The following is a 14,429-nucleotide window of genomic DNA, read 5'->3' on the forward strand; positions in this document are numbered from 1 at the left end:
CATTCCTGGGGAGGTCGACTGAGGGTCTGCCCGGCTTTCCTCTCTCCCTTCCTCTCCCTCCTTCTCCGTTCTGGGTTGCGGCTGTGAGGTGGGGGGTCCACCTGAGTGGGGGCTCTGCTACTGCCGGGGGGCTGTGCTGCTGTGGGGTACTGTGTTTTTTATTGTGCTGGTGCTGTGACAGTGTCTGCTTTCACTGTGTGTTTAACACGTGTACGGCCCCCATTTTTCCGGAGCCGTGGTTCTATATGTCGGCGGCCATTTTCTTGTAGCCCCCATGCTGTTTTTCTGCATGTCGGCCCCATCTTGGAAAAGTTTTGGCCTCTAGTGTCTGGAATAACGGCGCCAACACCGCAGTTTTTTCTTCCTGAGGGAACGACACAGCACGGACAGCACTCTTAGCTCTGCACAGTGGTACAGCCTGGTTCTGGGTGGTGAGTCCCCGGGGATCCCCTGCTCTCTGTGACAGCCGGGAGGGTGGCCGGTGGGTCCCGTTTTTTCTGCAGTGCTAAGGTGGCATATTTAGGTGGGACAGCATGGAGTCTGAACCAGAGGCTTCTACCCCAACCATGCCAGAGTTAACCCTTAGTGCCCCTGCTCCTGTGGCCTTGTTGGATGCTATGACGGCAGTCCTTGAAGCGTTTGTTGCCAGGATTGAAGCGGCCAGATGGGGGGTAAAAAGCGCCCCCTCCCTGAGCCTGCTTCTGGGGATGTCTCTGACGCAGAATCAGGTGCTGCTTCTGCAGTTGGCTCTGGTTCTGTCATGTCGGTTGATGCAGACTTGGCCCACGCGGACAGTGAGGATGACTCTGCTTCAGGGTCAAAGCAGGATAAGGAATTTGTTGGAGCTCTTATCACTGCGGTGCGGGAAACTCAAAAACGAGGATTTGGCGGAGGCATCAGACATGCCGGTCCCCTTTGGGTTCCGCAAGCCACCCCGCACCGCAAAAGTGTTTCCTTGTGTTCCGTATCTTGATGAACTGTTATACAAGGAATGGGATCGGGCGCAGAAGGTTTTTGCACTACCAAAATACTTTGCGGTCCGTTACCCACTTTTTTAGGAAATCCTCCCCCAAAAGGGTATCTCCTCCGTCAGTGGACCCTCCGGTGTCCAGGCTGAACAAGGCCACCACGTTGCCTGTGGAAGGGGCTCCCACTTTTAAGGACCCCGCAGATAAGAGAGCTGAGGCTGTGGCCCGCTTCTTATTCACAGTGGTGGGGCCGGCGGTGAGACCGGTTTTTGCCGGGGCTCTGGTGTCGCTCCTGAGCTCTGTGTGGACCTGGCCGACCAGTTGGTGCAAGGTCTGAAATTTGTCTGTGAGTCAGCCCTGGATACGGTCCCCTTGCTCTCCAGGGCCTCCGCCTCCGCCTACGCCGCCTTGTGTGGCTAAAGTGTTGGTCTGCGGACCAGTCCTCTAAGAAGTCCCTGGTGGACCTACTCTTTAAGGGTGAACGGCTTTTTGGGGCGTCCCTGGATGACATCATAAAAGATGCCACAGGCGGTAAGAGCACTCGTTTCCAGGGTGCTAAGGCGTCCACTGAAAGGCAAAAGCGCCCCTGGTACCGCAAGCCCAACAAGCCTGCGGACAAGCCTGCCTCCGCATGAAGGTCTGCCCCGCCCACATCTCGGGTGGGGGGCCGGCTTCGCGAATTTGCGGCTCGGTGGAGGTCTCTTCTTTCTGACCGTTGGGTTTGCGAAGTAGTTTCCTCGGGGTACAAGATAGAGTTCTCTTGTCCACCAAACAAGAGATTTTTTTCCCTCCCAGCTTCCTCCGGATGGCCTGGAGGATCTGTCAGGAGCTGTCCAGGATCTTCTGGTCAGGGGAGTGATTGTGCCGGTTCCCTCAATGGAACGGTTTCAGCGGTTTTACTCCAATCTGTAGTCCCCAAGAAGGATGGGGTCCGTCCAGTCCTGGACCTCAAGGCCCTCAATTGTTTTGTCAAAGTGCAAAAATTCAGGATGGAGTCGATTCGCTCAGTAATAGCGGAGCTCCATCAGGGGGATTTCCTAGCATCCTTGGATATCAAGGACGCGTACCTGCATATCCCAATATGCGCGAAACACCAGAGGTTTCTGCGATTTGCGGTCGGGAGGACCACTTTCAATTTGTAGCCCTCCCGTTCGGCCTGGCTTCGGCACCACAGGTTTTCACCAAGGTGCTCGCCCCGATTCTGGCCCTGCTGCGGCAGCACGGGATTGCTATCGTGGGATACCTGGACAACCTTCTTCTGAGAGCTTCCTCAAGCTCAGAATTAGAAGAGGATGTGTCTATCACCCATCAGACCCTCCAAGAATTCGGTTGGCTGCTGAATATCCAGAAGTCAGTACTGGTACCGTCTCAGCGGCTGGAATATCTGGGGTTGGTCCTGGATTCCTCGGAGGCAAGAGTTTTTCTCCCAGTGGAAAAACTGCACACTCTGCAATCTGCGGTGCAGCGGTTGGCGGCCCAGAAATGGGTGTCGCTTCGCTTTTGCATGAGAGTGCTGGGTCTGATGGTGGCCTCTTTCGAGGCAGTTCCATATGCCCAATTCCACACTTGAGTGTTACAGAAAGAGATTCTGTCACGTTGGAACAAACTTCCTTCGTCTCTGGATTACCAGATTCGGGTGAGTCGATTGACCAAGTCCTCCCTAGTGTGGTGTCTGACATCTCCGGTACTCCGGACCGGGAAATCGTTTCTGCCGTGTCATTGGATAGTGATCACGACGGATGCCAGCCTCTCTGGCTGAGGGGGGTGTCTGGGGTGTCCAGTCAGCCCAGGGGTGCTGGACTCGGGAGGAGTCCCGCCTTCCAATCGGTGTACTGGAGCTCCGAACGATCAAGTTGTCTCTCCAGGTGGTCTCGGGGTCTGCAAGGCCGACCGATCAGAATCCAGTCCGACAACGCCACGGCTGTGGCATACGTCAATCATCAGGGGGGCACACGAAGCTTGGCTGCAGCGACGGAAGTAGCGCACATCCTCCGGTGGGCCGAAAGCTACGTTCCAGCTCTGTCGGCGGTGTACATTCCGGGGGTGCTGAATTGGCAAGCCGACTATCTAAGTCGCCAAAAGCTAGACCAAGGAGAATGGTCGCTACACCCGGAGGTGTTTTCAGAGTCTGTGCCAAAAACGGGGCACTCCAGACGTGGACCTTCTAGCGTCCCGTCTCAATCGGAAGGTGTCAGGATTCGTGACCAGGTCGAGGGACACGTGGGCGGACGCGTCGGACGCGCTGGTGGCGCCTTGGTCACTATCGCCTAATATATGCTTTCCCTCCCCTTCAGCTTCTTCCTCGCCTGCTGCACAGGGTGGAAGCCGAGGGAATACCAACAATCCTGATTGGCCGCGCCGTCCCTGGTACGCAGACCTGGTGTGTCTGGTGGCAGACGTTCCCTGGCGTCTACCCCTGAGAGAAGACCTTCTGTCGCAAGGTCCTATCTTTCACCCTGCTTTACAGTCGCTGGCTTTGACGGCGTGGCTGTTGAGAGCCAGGTGTTGAAGCACCGAGGCCTGTCGGGCTCAGTGATCTCTACCATGCTACGAGCATGGAAGTCCACTTCACAAAAGATTTACCATTGTACGTGGAAGGCCTACATCTCTGTGTGGAGAGATGAAGTGGCACCCCCGTACATTCGCGATGTCCCGGATTCTGCTGTTTTTACAGCGTGGAGTGGATCAGGCTCTCGCCTTAAGTATGGTTAAGAGTCGGATCTCGGCTCTAGCTGTTTACTTTCAGCGACCCTTGGCGGCGCACTCCTTGGTGCGTACGTTTGTGCAGGGGGTCCGGCATGTGGCCCCTCCTGTGTGTCCTCCACTGCCTCCATGGGACTTGAATTTAGTTCTTTCGGCGCTTCAAGAAGCTCCGTTTGAGGACATTCGGAAGATTCCTTTGCTGACTCTGCCTCAGAAGGTGTTTTTTTCTGGTGACAATTACTTCGGACAGATGGGTATCTGAACTGGCGGCCTTGTCTTGCAAGGCTCCCTACTTGCAAGGCTCCATAAGGATAAGGTAGTGCTGCGGCCGCAGCCATCATTCCTTCCAAAGGTTGTTTCGGCTTTTCACAATAATGAGGGCATCGTTTTGCCATCCTTATGTCCTCGGCCGAAAAACCCGAAGGAGGCCACTTTGCATTCCTTGGACGTGGTTCGGGCCCTACGGGTGTACTTGTCTGCTACGGCTCCGTTTCGGAAGTCAGACTCACTGTTGGTGTCGGTGACTGGTCCTAAAAAAGGTCTGGCGGTCTCGTCGGCCACCATTTCTAGGTGGATCAGACAGGTCGTGCTCCAGGCCTATGCCCTAAAGGGGCGGGCGCCTCCCTTTCAGGTCACGGCGCATTCGACCAGGGCGATTGGTGCCTCTTGGGCTTTCCGTCATCGAGCGTCTGTCTTGCAGGTATGTAAGGCGGCGACCTGGTCGTCAATCCACACCTTCTCAAAATTTTACAAGGTGGATGTGAGTGCATCTTCGGGTGCCTTCTTTTGGCCGCAAGGTTTTACAGGCGGCAGTTTAACCACTTGACCACCGGGCCTATTCTGGCACTTCTCTCCTTCATGTGAAAATCACAATTTTTTTGCTAGAAAATTAATCAGAACCCCCAAACATTATATATTTTTTTTTAGCAGACATCCTAGGGAATAAAATGGCAGTCATTGCAATACTTTTTGTCACACCGTATTTGCGCAGCGGTCTTACAAGCGCACTTTTTTTGGATAAAAATCACTTTTTTGAATTAAAAAATAAGACAATACATTTTGCCCAATTTTTTTATATATTGTGAAAGATAATGTTACGCCGAGCAAAATGATACCCAACATGTCACGCTTAAAAATTGCGCCCGCTCGTGGCATGGCGTCAAACTTTTACCCTTAAAAATCTCGATAGGCGACGTTTAAAAAATTCTACAGGTTGCATTTTTTGAGTTGCAGAGTAGGTCTAGGGCTAGAATTATTGCTCTCGCTCCAACGATCGCGGCGATACCTCACTTGTGTGGTTTGAATACCGTTTTCATATGCGTGCGCTACTCGCGTATGCGTTTGCTTCTGCGCGCGAGCTCGTCGGGATGGGGCGCTTTAAAAAAATTTTTTTTTGTTTTCTTATTTATTTTTATTTCGTTTTATAATTTTTTACACTGAAATAAAAAAAAAAAAAAATTGATCACTTTTATTCCTATTACAAGGAATGTAAACATCCCTTGTAATAGAAAAAAGCATGACAGGTCCTCTTAAATATGAGATCTGGGGTCAAAAAGACCTCAGATCTCATATTTAGACTTAAATGCAAAAAAAAAAAAATTTCATTTTTTCAAATGACAAAAAAAAAAGTTTCTTTAAGAGGCTGGGCGGGACTGACGTTTTGACGTCACTTCCGCCCAGCAGAGCTATGAGGACGGGTGAAGGAGATTTCTCCTTCAGTCCCGTCCCCGCTCAGCTGCCGGACACATCCGATCCCCTCCGCCGCTACCGACGGCTCCGGTAAGCGGCGGAGGGCGCGGGAGGGTGGGGGGCCCCTCTCCCGCCACCGATAACGGCGATCTCGCGGCGAATCCGCCGCGGAGACCGCCGTTATCGTGTACACCACCGCCCCCTGAAAAGATGAATATCTCGTTTGTGGCAGCAGCTGCTGCCGTTCCTGAGATATTCAACTTTAAAAACAGGACGTCTTTTTGACATGGGGCGGTGGTCAAGTGGTTAAGGTTGAAGTTCCTCCGTTGAGGAACTCTGGTTTGTTTGGCGTGAAGCTTGGTTTGCTGTGTTTTTTCCCATCCCTTGAATTTTTTTTTTTACACTGCTTGGGGACGTCCCTAAGGTCAGTGTTGCTGTGTCCGTCCATGAACGGAAGAGAAAATAGGATTTTTGTACTCACCGTAAAATCCATTTCTCTGAGTTCATGGACGGACACAGCACCCACCCCTCCTTTGTTTGTACTGCTTGTCTACGAACTGAGGCTGGATGTTCCAGAGAGTGGGATGTACCCGGGGGACATGCCCCCTGGGAGGTGCTGTACTGAGAGAAGTGTTTTTAACACTTAAAGTGCGGTTTCTTTCTGCCTAGTCTCTCCTAGAAGGTATATAACCCTAAGGTCAATGCTGCTGTGTCCGTCCATGAACTCAGAAAAATGGATTTTACGGTGAGTAAAAAAATCCAATTTTTTCCTTTGTTCATGTGGCAAGAAATTTCTTTTATTACTCCCTGTGACTGGACATTGTGGAGAATGTGATGTCACTACCCTGCCTCTTTACCATGTCCAATCAGGGGAACAATTTTTTTTCCTTCCAGGTTTTATTCCTAATCCTCGATTGTTTAGCAGAAGGAATTTCATGCACTGGATGAAGATCTCTATCGGGACTAATTATTTTGATATATTTTAAATATATGAACTCTTTATAGGACTATGAACAGGACCGTCTTCATGTCGGTTTTCCTTTTCTTTTTCTTTTTTAGATTGAGCGGCTGAAGCAACAGAAATGTAAGCTGGATAATGCAAATGGCAGACTTAAAACTAAAGTGGAACAACTAAAGAAGGAGATCCAGAACTCGGCCTTAGCCAGTACATCGAGGGATGAAAGGTATCTCCAGCTTATTGCATGTTGTCTTTATTATTTTAGTTTTCCTCATTGCACACTTTCGTGCCGCAGGTTGCTCTGAACGTCGGCTAGGGCTTTACAGTAGTGACAACTAAAGCTAAGCTCCCGGAATTATCTTAAAGCGAGGTTCCACCCGCGATTTTTTTATTTTTTTTAAAAGACAGCATCTACAAACACTGTAGCTGCTGACTTTTAATAAGGACACTTGCCTGTCCTAGGTGCCCGCAATATCGCCCCCCCCCCCCCCCCAAGGCCGATCGTGGCAGGTCCCGGCGCCGCCATCCTCACTAAGGGAAATGGGCCTTGCGGCTTCACTGCCCGTTTCCTACTGCGCATGCGTGAGATTTGTGGCGCTGTATGAATGGGCGGCTGCTCTCTGGGATACACACAGTTCCCAGAAGGCAACGTAAGGATGAAGACCTGCCACGGACTAGGAAGAGGTAAATTAGGAAGATCCGCCTAGCAACTGCAATTTCTGCTAAGTAAAAAGATAATATATATATTTTTTTTGTTTTGGGTTGGACCTCCACTTTAATCGCAACCTTACTTTTGTTGCAGCTTTGGTCCCAGAGGGACCGGTGGGGCAGTTGACATTTGCCTCAGTCATCGTGGTAATCTTCTGGGTCCTGTGCCGAGTGCTTTTCCCACTGCACACTGACCAAAGAAGTTCACTCGCTTGGCACTGCTGCCATTTATAGAACGCCTTATGTTGTGTTTTTCTATGAATGCAAGGTGTTCAATGAATGAACGAAGTGGAGATCATGATGATAACGGCACATTTCTCCACCTCGTCCAATCAGAGCATAGAAGCCGCCTAATTTTTCATTATAAGGTCTAAAATTCAAGCCTGAATAAACCCTATCGGCAGCATGTGGAATGAACTGAAACTCACCAGACACAATGTATCCAAATAGCATTGATATTTGTGACAAATACTCTACTACTATGTTCCATAGAAGTATCTAAAAAAATGGTATCATATTCAGATAATTTATACTTTGTATGCAGAGTTTAGCTCCCTTTTAGAGGTCATCTGTGTGTCTGGTATTATGAGCTCAATTAGCTTATATAGAAAGCCTATTGTTTTCAGACTTGATCCATAGACTTGTACTGATAGTCAGCAGTGAAGTGCAGTCATTGTGCAGCACTACTAGTCAGGAAGCAGAACCTGTATATGTTATGACAAAAGATCGCTGCCTTTAGACACACATATAATGGACTGTACACAGAAAATACATTTTTTAAACGTTTACATTTATTGATATCAGTTGCATTAAAGAAAAACTTTTTTTCTATTTTTTTTTTTTACATCACCTGGGTTGCAAATATATTCTCAGTAGATGTTTGCATCCTCCTGGATCACTGCCTGCTATTTTACAATTCACGATTTCATGGAGCGCCGATAGTATAGCTTTCGCTACAGTATAAGTGCTCCAACATGAGATTAGTGGTTCTCCTACACAACAGCTGTCTTGTCATTGGCACACACCTCCTCTCCTCTTGTCCATCCCAGTGTAAAGCATTTTGTGAGTGGCCGGGGGGGGGGGGGGGGAGAGTAGGAGCAGGCCCGTCGCAACAGAACAAGCAAACCAAGCAATTGCTTGGGGCCCCGAGCTAGCAAGCTGTCTGCCTGCTGCTATATTCACAGGCTGCATTGCAGGGGCGCCGCACACGAGTCTGTCCCTGCCTTTGGTAAGATCACAGCACTGCCCCCACGTCTCATCTTGTGTGAATAAGACAGGCAGGGGGTGGGGGCCCCACCCCCTGCCTGTCTTATTCACACAATATGAGAGCCTCGGCCGCTCTGGACAAAGCACCGGACTGTTTAAGTTAAGAAGTGGGTGATTGGCTGCTACGCAGCGGGGCGGTCCCAGCAATCAATCACTCACTTTTAACATGAAAAGTCCCGCCCGTTGTCCAGGGCTGCTGTGCTCATCGATTCGAGTGTGAATAAGGTAATGCTCTGTGGGGAGGGGGAGTGCTGTTATGGGGACAGGAGTCTACTATCGAGGGGGGTCTGTGGGGGGGTCAGTTTGTGATGGGGGCACCAGTTTGTGATGGGGGCACCAGTTTGTGATGGGGGCACCAGTTTGTGATGGGGGCACCAGTTTGTGATGGGGGCACCAGTTTGTGATGGGGGCACCAGTTTGTGATGGGGGCACCAGTTTGTGATGGGGGCACCAGTTTGTGATGGGGGCACCAGTTTGTGATGGGGGCACCAGTTTGTGATGGGGGCACCAGTTTGTGATGGGGGCACCAGTTTGTGTTGAGGGCACCAGTCTTTGAGTGTGGGTGAACTTAAACTGTATCACTATGCTGTGGTTCCTGTAGGCTTTGTGTGCGTGCAGGGGGGGGGGGGGGCTCCATGTCCATTTTGCTTGGGGCCCCCAAATTCCTTCAAACGGCCCTGAGTAGGAGTGGCCGGGGGGGAGAGAGAGTAGGAGTGGCCGGGGGGGAGAGAGAGTAGGAGTGGCCGGGGGGGGAGAGAGAGTAGGAGTGGCCGGGGGGGAGAGAGAGTAGGAGTGGCCGGGGGGGAGAGAGAGTAGGAGTGGCCGGGGGGGAGAGAGAGTAGGAGTGGCCGGGGGGGAGAGAGAGTAGGAGTGGCCGGGGGGGAGAGAGAGTAGGAGTGGCCTCTGAAGTAATGGCAGGAGCTATACTCGGTAAAAATGCAAATTGTATTTAGGAAGCAGCGATCCAGAAGGCGATACTCCTTTTTACTGAGATTTAACTATTTGTAAACCAGAAGATTTATTTTTTTGCATGAGTTCTTTAGAGAAAAGCCTCGTTGGGCTGGGCTTCTCCTATGGGTCACAGGCGTGCAATTTCGTTTTGCATTCCTGTGACCCGTTGTCAATGGAGAACGGTCTGAAGTCAGTTCTCTGCTGACGTCACCAGGATCAGTCCAGGCACCACGTCATCCTTACTTCGGAAGTCTGGAGCCACCTGGTGCCTGGACTGATGGTTGTCTCAGCCTCTCAGCGAGCCGCTGAGGCAGCCATTCCTTACCACTCCACAGCTCAACGCTCCAGTGAGCATAAAGGAGCAGAGGAGAGCTCCTGAATGACAAGCAGGACTATGTAATGGTGAGCTCCCAGAACACCGGCAATGCAAATGAAAGCTATTACAGCAGGCAAACCCCACTCTCTGATGATCCGGCCGGCTCACCTCTTCCTTTGCACAGGTGAGGCTGTATTGATGGCCATTACCAGTAAAAAAAAAAAAAAAATCCCATAAATCTATCCCACTGTAACGTTTGCGCAAAACAATCAATATATGCTTCTTGCATTTTTTTTTTTAACCAAAAATATGTAGAATACATATTGGCCTAAACTGATAAAGAAATAATATTTTTTTTTTGGGGATATTTATTATAGCAAACACTCAAAAAAAAAAAAAATATATATATATATATATATATATATATATATATATATATATATATATATATATATATATATATATATAATATATTCTAAATTTACGCTTTTTTTTGTTTATAGCGCAGAAAATAAAAGGTGATCAAATACCACCAAAAGAAAGCTCTATTTGTTAGAAAAAAGAGCGTCAATTTTGTTTGGGTACAGCGTCGCACGCAAAAAAAAAGACCTGGTCATTAAGGGGGTAAATCTTCTGGTCCTTGAGTGGTTAAAGCAGAAATGGAAATTAAAAATTGCTAACGTTTTTCATGTATTTGTGGTGCATAATTATCAAGAGGTCACTCCCTACTTGGCTGATTCAGCAATATATTGGAGGTGTCTTGACGGCTTTACTTTGTGAGACTAGGTTTTATGCAATATATATTTTTTTTGTTTCATATATATATATAATATTTTTGTCTTTCTAGCACAAAGCTCCGAACACTCCGAGTTAACACTGCCCAGTTACTCACCATGCTGATGCCGGAGCTGAATTTAGGAGAGATGGACTATGATGTTGACGTGATTGATGACATTCTACAGCAAGTCCTGGAACAGGCAGAGAAACAAGTCAATGGGAACGAGTAACTTTCACTGCACAATTGAGCAATTACAGATTGCCTGAACTGAATTAAACGCTGCCCTCTTGTGGCTGGGAAGACTGCAAACTTTTTGGATTTCTCAGCTTCCACGGCATCGGCACGTTATACCTTTACAAGCAGACTAATGGTTAAATTTTATACGAGAGGAGATTCTTTTTTTTTTTGTTTTTTTTTTTAAAAGGTATACAAGAGAAGTTTTATGCACTCTACTGTTACCTCAGTTTTTATACAGATTTCCAGATGTTTTGCTGTATTTTTTTTAAAGCTTAAATTGCCAAATAAAAAAAAAAAAGAGCGGTAAAATAAAATTTTACAAATATTCAAGGATTTTGGAAGCTAGAAATTGTATTGACTCTCAAACATTCGATAAAACTGCCGTGTTTTTAACCTTACGCAGCATTACACCGTTTCTGTTATTACCCGTTGCTGGTGGGCTGTATTATAAAACAGTGTTGTCATGCAAAATCTGAACTCTGCCAGCACTACGGCCAAAGTGAAAGATGGATTCCAGTGTATAGACATGCCATCGCAAGAGTAACTACACTGAGCAGAACCTTTCACAGCTCGTAAGCTATACATCCTGAGATATCTATATATGTATTTGTTTCCTTTACAGGTTTCTTGAAAGCACAGTGAGCATGCACTAAGCCAATAGCATGGCTGGTCATGCTAAAGTAATTATTTTATTTCTGGGGAAAAAAAATGATTTGCCTAAAAATGGACAAAAGTTTTCTGTTTATGCTCTAGATGTCCGGTCTGTAGGGTGCTAATAGTGTGTTCGGGAATTCAGCCACTTTGTAATATTTGTAGGCAAACTACGAGTTAAGGCCAACGAGGTGTATACCATATCCTGGAGTTATGTCTATTATTTACGTCTGAGAAAATCGGTAGCAGGAAACATGGACTTTAAAGGCACAAGTAAAAATATTATTTAATATACCTTTGAAAATATATATATATATATATATATATATATATATATATATATATATATATATATATATATATATATATATATATATATATATAATATAGTTTTAGAGTCGGTTCACACTGCAGCGGCACAACTTCGGGGGCGACTCTGCAAGTCGTCCTGAGGACGACTTCAGAGGCGTTTTGCAAAACGACTTCTGTATAGAAGTCAATGCAGGTCGCCCCAAGCCGCCCCCGACGTTGTACAGGAACCTTTTTCTAAGTCGGAGCGACTTGCGTCGCTCCTATTAGAAGGGTTCCATTGCATTTAATGGGACGCGACTCGTCAGGCGGCTGAGCCGCCTGACGTGTCGCCCCAGTGTGAACCGGGTCTAATAGTTCACATAAATACAAATGTATACAGTACACATCAGATAAGACACAAAAAATAATAAGAGGACCCATTGGTTCCCCCAGGGGGAGTACCAAATATATACTTCCTGTGGGGCTATACTGTAAATATCAGGGGAAAAAAGGGCCCACACTGAGATAAGGTAAAAACTCTTGGGTGTTTCCAAAGGTCCTTGAAGGGTTAAAAGAAGGGTCTACATGTTTCGTGACTATGAACGTCGCTTCTTCAGGAGCTTCTGTATTTCTAGAAGAATAGACTTCAATTAGTATATAATATATACAGTAAAATGTAAGATTGTTGGAGTGCATACATGCATATACATATGAATTACATGCAAACTTGCCACAGATGATGCTATAGAAGGTATCGCCACTAGCCTACACCACAGTAATGCAGCAGCTGAACAAACCCCTCTCCTCTTACATCTGACAGGTTTTTAGCTCTGCTGGAGAATACACTTGCGGCTTTGATATGAGAGAAGCACACACAGCAGCTATGCCTGCCCATTCACAGAAGCCTTTGTATTTTTGTTAATGAGTTCACAAAATACAAGGTCCTCTGGGATTGGCCAGGAGGGAGCGGAGGGGCAGGCATAGCAGCTGCATCTTTACTACTATTGAAAATGATCAGAAGGTCCCACGTCGAGCTCCTGGAATTTCAGAGATAGTTGTCTTCCGTGAGATCTATAAACCGGTTATATCTAAATAATAGAGACAAGTCCAGAAGGTGTCATGCACCTCATTAGACTTCACTTATAGTATGCCTTTACTTTTTACAAAGGAGCTGAATTTCCAGAGTTCAGCTTTTATAGGGACTCTGTTTCTGGAACAAACAACTGCCATGGCGCCTTGAGGCACACATCACTGCAGCAGCTTCCAAATACCTGCAGATGTTGCTGAAAGGCAAAGCTCCAAAGTTTCCAAGTAGTTTTTGGAGCTTCATGTCCCTACAAGCTTACCACTTTAATGTGGCGTTTTAACTGGCCAGTAAGAAGGCAATAAAGCTTCAGCACTTTTAGGACTTGTTATGCAGGGGTAGCCAATCTCGGCAGCTGTTCTGAAACTATAAGTCCCATGAGGTGTTGCAAGACTAACAGCCACATGATTGACTCCCAGAGGCTGCGCGTTTGTTCAGAGACTGCGCTTTAAAATATTAGAAGTCAGACAGCCAGGCGATGGGCATTTTTTTTAATCGAGATCTGCATTGGCGGCCTTTGTATTTCTCTGAAGATTTCTTTATAAACTGGAACCGAAGTAAATCTGTGTGTTGCTCTGTGTAGCAATGACTGTATTGTTTTTCTAATGAAGGAAATGTGTTTTCATTCACATCACTCCATGCCTTGGAGAGCCCATATAGGCCTACAGAGCTTATACATGCAAGAGGGTCACTATGCTTACATTTATTTATATATATATATATATATATATATATATATATATATATATAATATAATTTTTTGGAAGAAAACTCAAATGATTATAGTTGGACCCTGGTTTCATTTGACCAAGGAATACTACTAATGCTTAGCCCATTGTACTGCCTCACAAGAAGACGCCTTTCTGACCAATGGGTGCACCAACTCTACTTCTTCATTTCCCCTTTGCACTTTTCATATTTATTCACCTTTTTGTTTCCAATAATTTAGTTTTGTCACGGTTTCCTTTTGGATCTGATAGGATGAATATTGGGCTGGTCCACAAAATTGAAAAAAATTACTCTTGGTTGATTTTATACTGTGGCAACACTCATCTCATTATCTGTTAGAATAAGTGATATATTGTCTGTGAATACATTTGGGGTATTTTTTTTATGTAATAGAGTTTAATAATATTGGACCTCAATGATGAAAGTTTATGTATGGGTACAATGTTCAGTACATCACGTATCCCCATGTTTTGGTTCTTTATAAGCACCGCAAGTACACAATAATACCTGTTTTATCGTGACAACACTGAACCTGCAGAATAAAGTACAGTGAGTGTCACCTTGGAACAGAAAGTTTGTTACTGGCAGATAAAAGTAAATGGGGAACAAAAATCTTAAAAAAGCACAAGGACTGGTAAGCTGAAACATATTATATTTTCTTTGGGTTTAGAAAAACGTTATCAAGACCGATTGGATTCCATAAACAGGAGTAATGCTATTGTAAAATGCCTGAGAAGTTAACCTAACGCAGGGGGGAAACTCAATTTCATTGTGGGCTGCATCAGCAGTATGGTTGACCTCAAAAGGCCAGCTGTATCTGGGTGCGTTACTTAGAGTGCAAAGTTCATAATTATGCTGTGTAGAAAGTTTAGGAGTGTGGAATGTACAGGGTGCAGGGTTTTGGGGGGGCGCTGCGTTCATAGTGCAGAACTCAAGGGTGCACAATGTACAAAATGAAGGGTTTAGGTTGTGAAGAGTTCAGGGGGTGCACTTTGTATAGAATGCAGGGTTTAGGTTGTGAAGTGTTCAGGGGTGTGTGTGTGTGTACAAAGTGCAGAGTTATGGGTGGCCTATGTACAGAATGCAGGGTTTAGGAGTGT

The 14,429-nt window shown here is 46.6% G+C and overlaps 1 protein-coding gene across 2 annotated transcripts in view; it reads left to right on the forward strand.

Moving 5' to 3' along the window:
- Positions 1-10,972, forward strand: part of LOC120927935 (MORC family CW-type zinc finger protein 3-like) — a 95,688-nt gene extending 84,716 nt beyond the window's left edge. For both annotated transcript variants that reach the window (XM_040338951.1, XM_040338952.1), the window contains 2 exons: positions 6,420-6,544; positions 10,407-10,972. In XM_040338951.1, the coding sequence (XP_040194885.1) occupies positions 6,420-6,544; positions 10,407-10,566 (285 nt within the window). In that variant the 3' untranslated portion in view covers positions 10,567-10,972. The remainder of the gene's footprint in view (positions 1-6,419; positions 6,545-10,406) is intronic.
- The last annotated feature ends 3,457 nt before the right edge of the window (positions 10,973-14,429 follow it).

The sequence above is a fragment of the Rana temporaria genome, chromosome 2, assembly GCF_905171775.1.
Source record: "Rana temporaria chromosome 2, aRanTem1.1, whole genome shotgun sequence".
Classification (NCBI taxonomy): domain Eukaryota; kingdom Metazoa; phylum Chordata; class Amphibia; order Anura; family Ranidae; genus Rana; species Rana temporaria.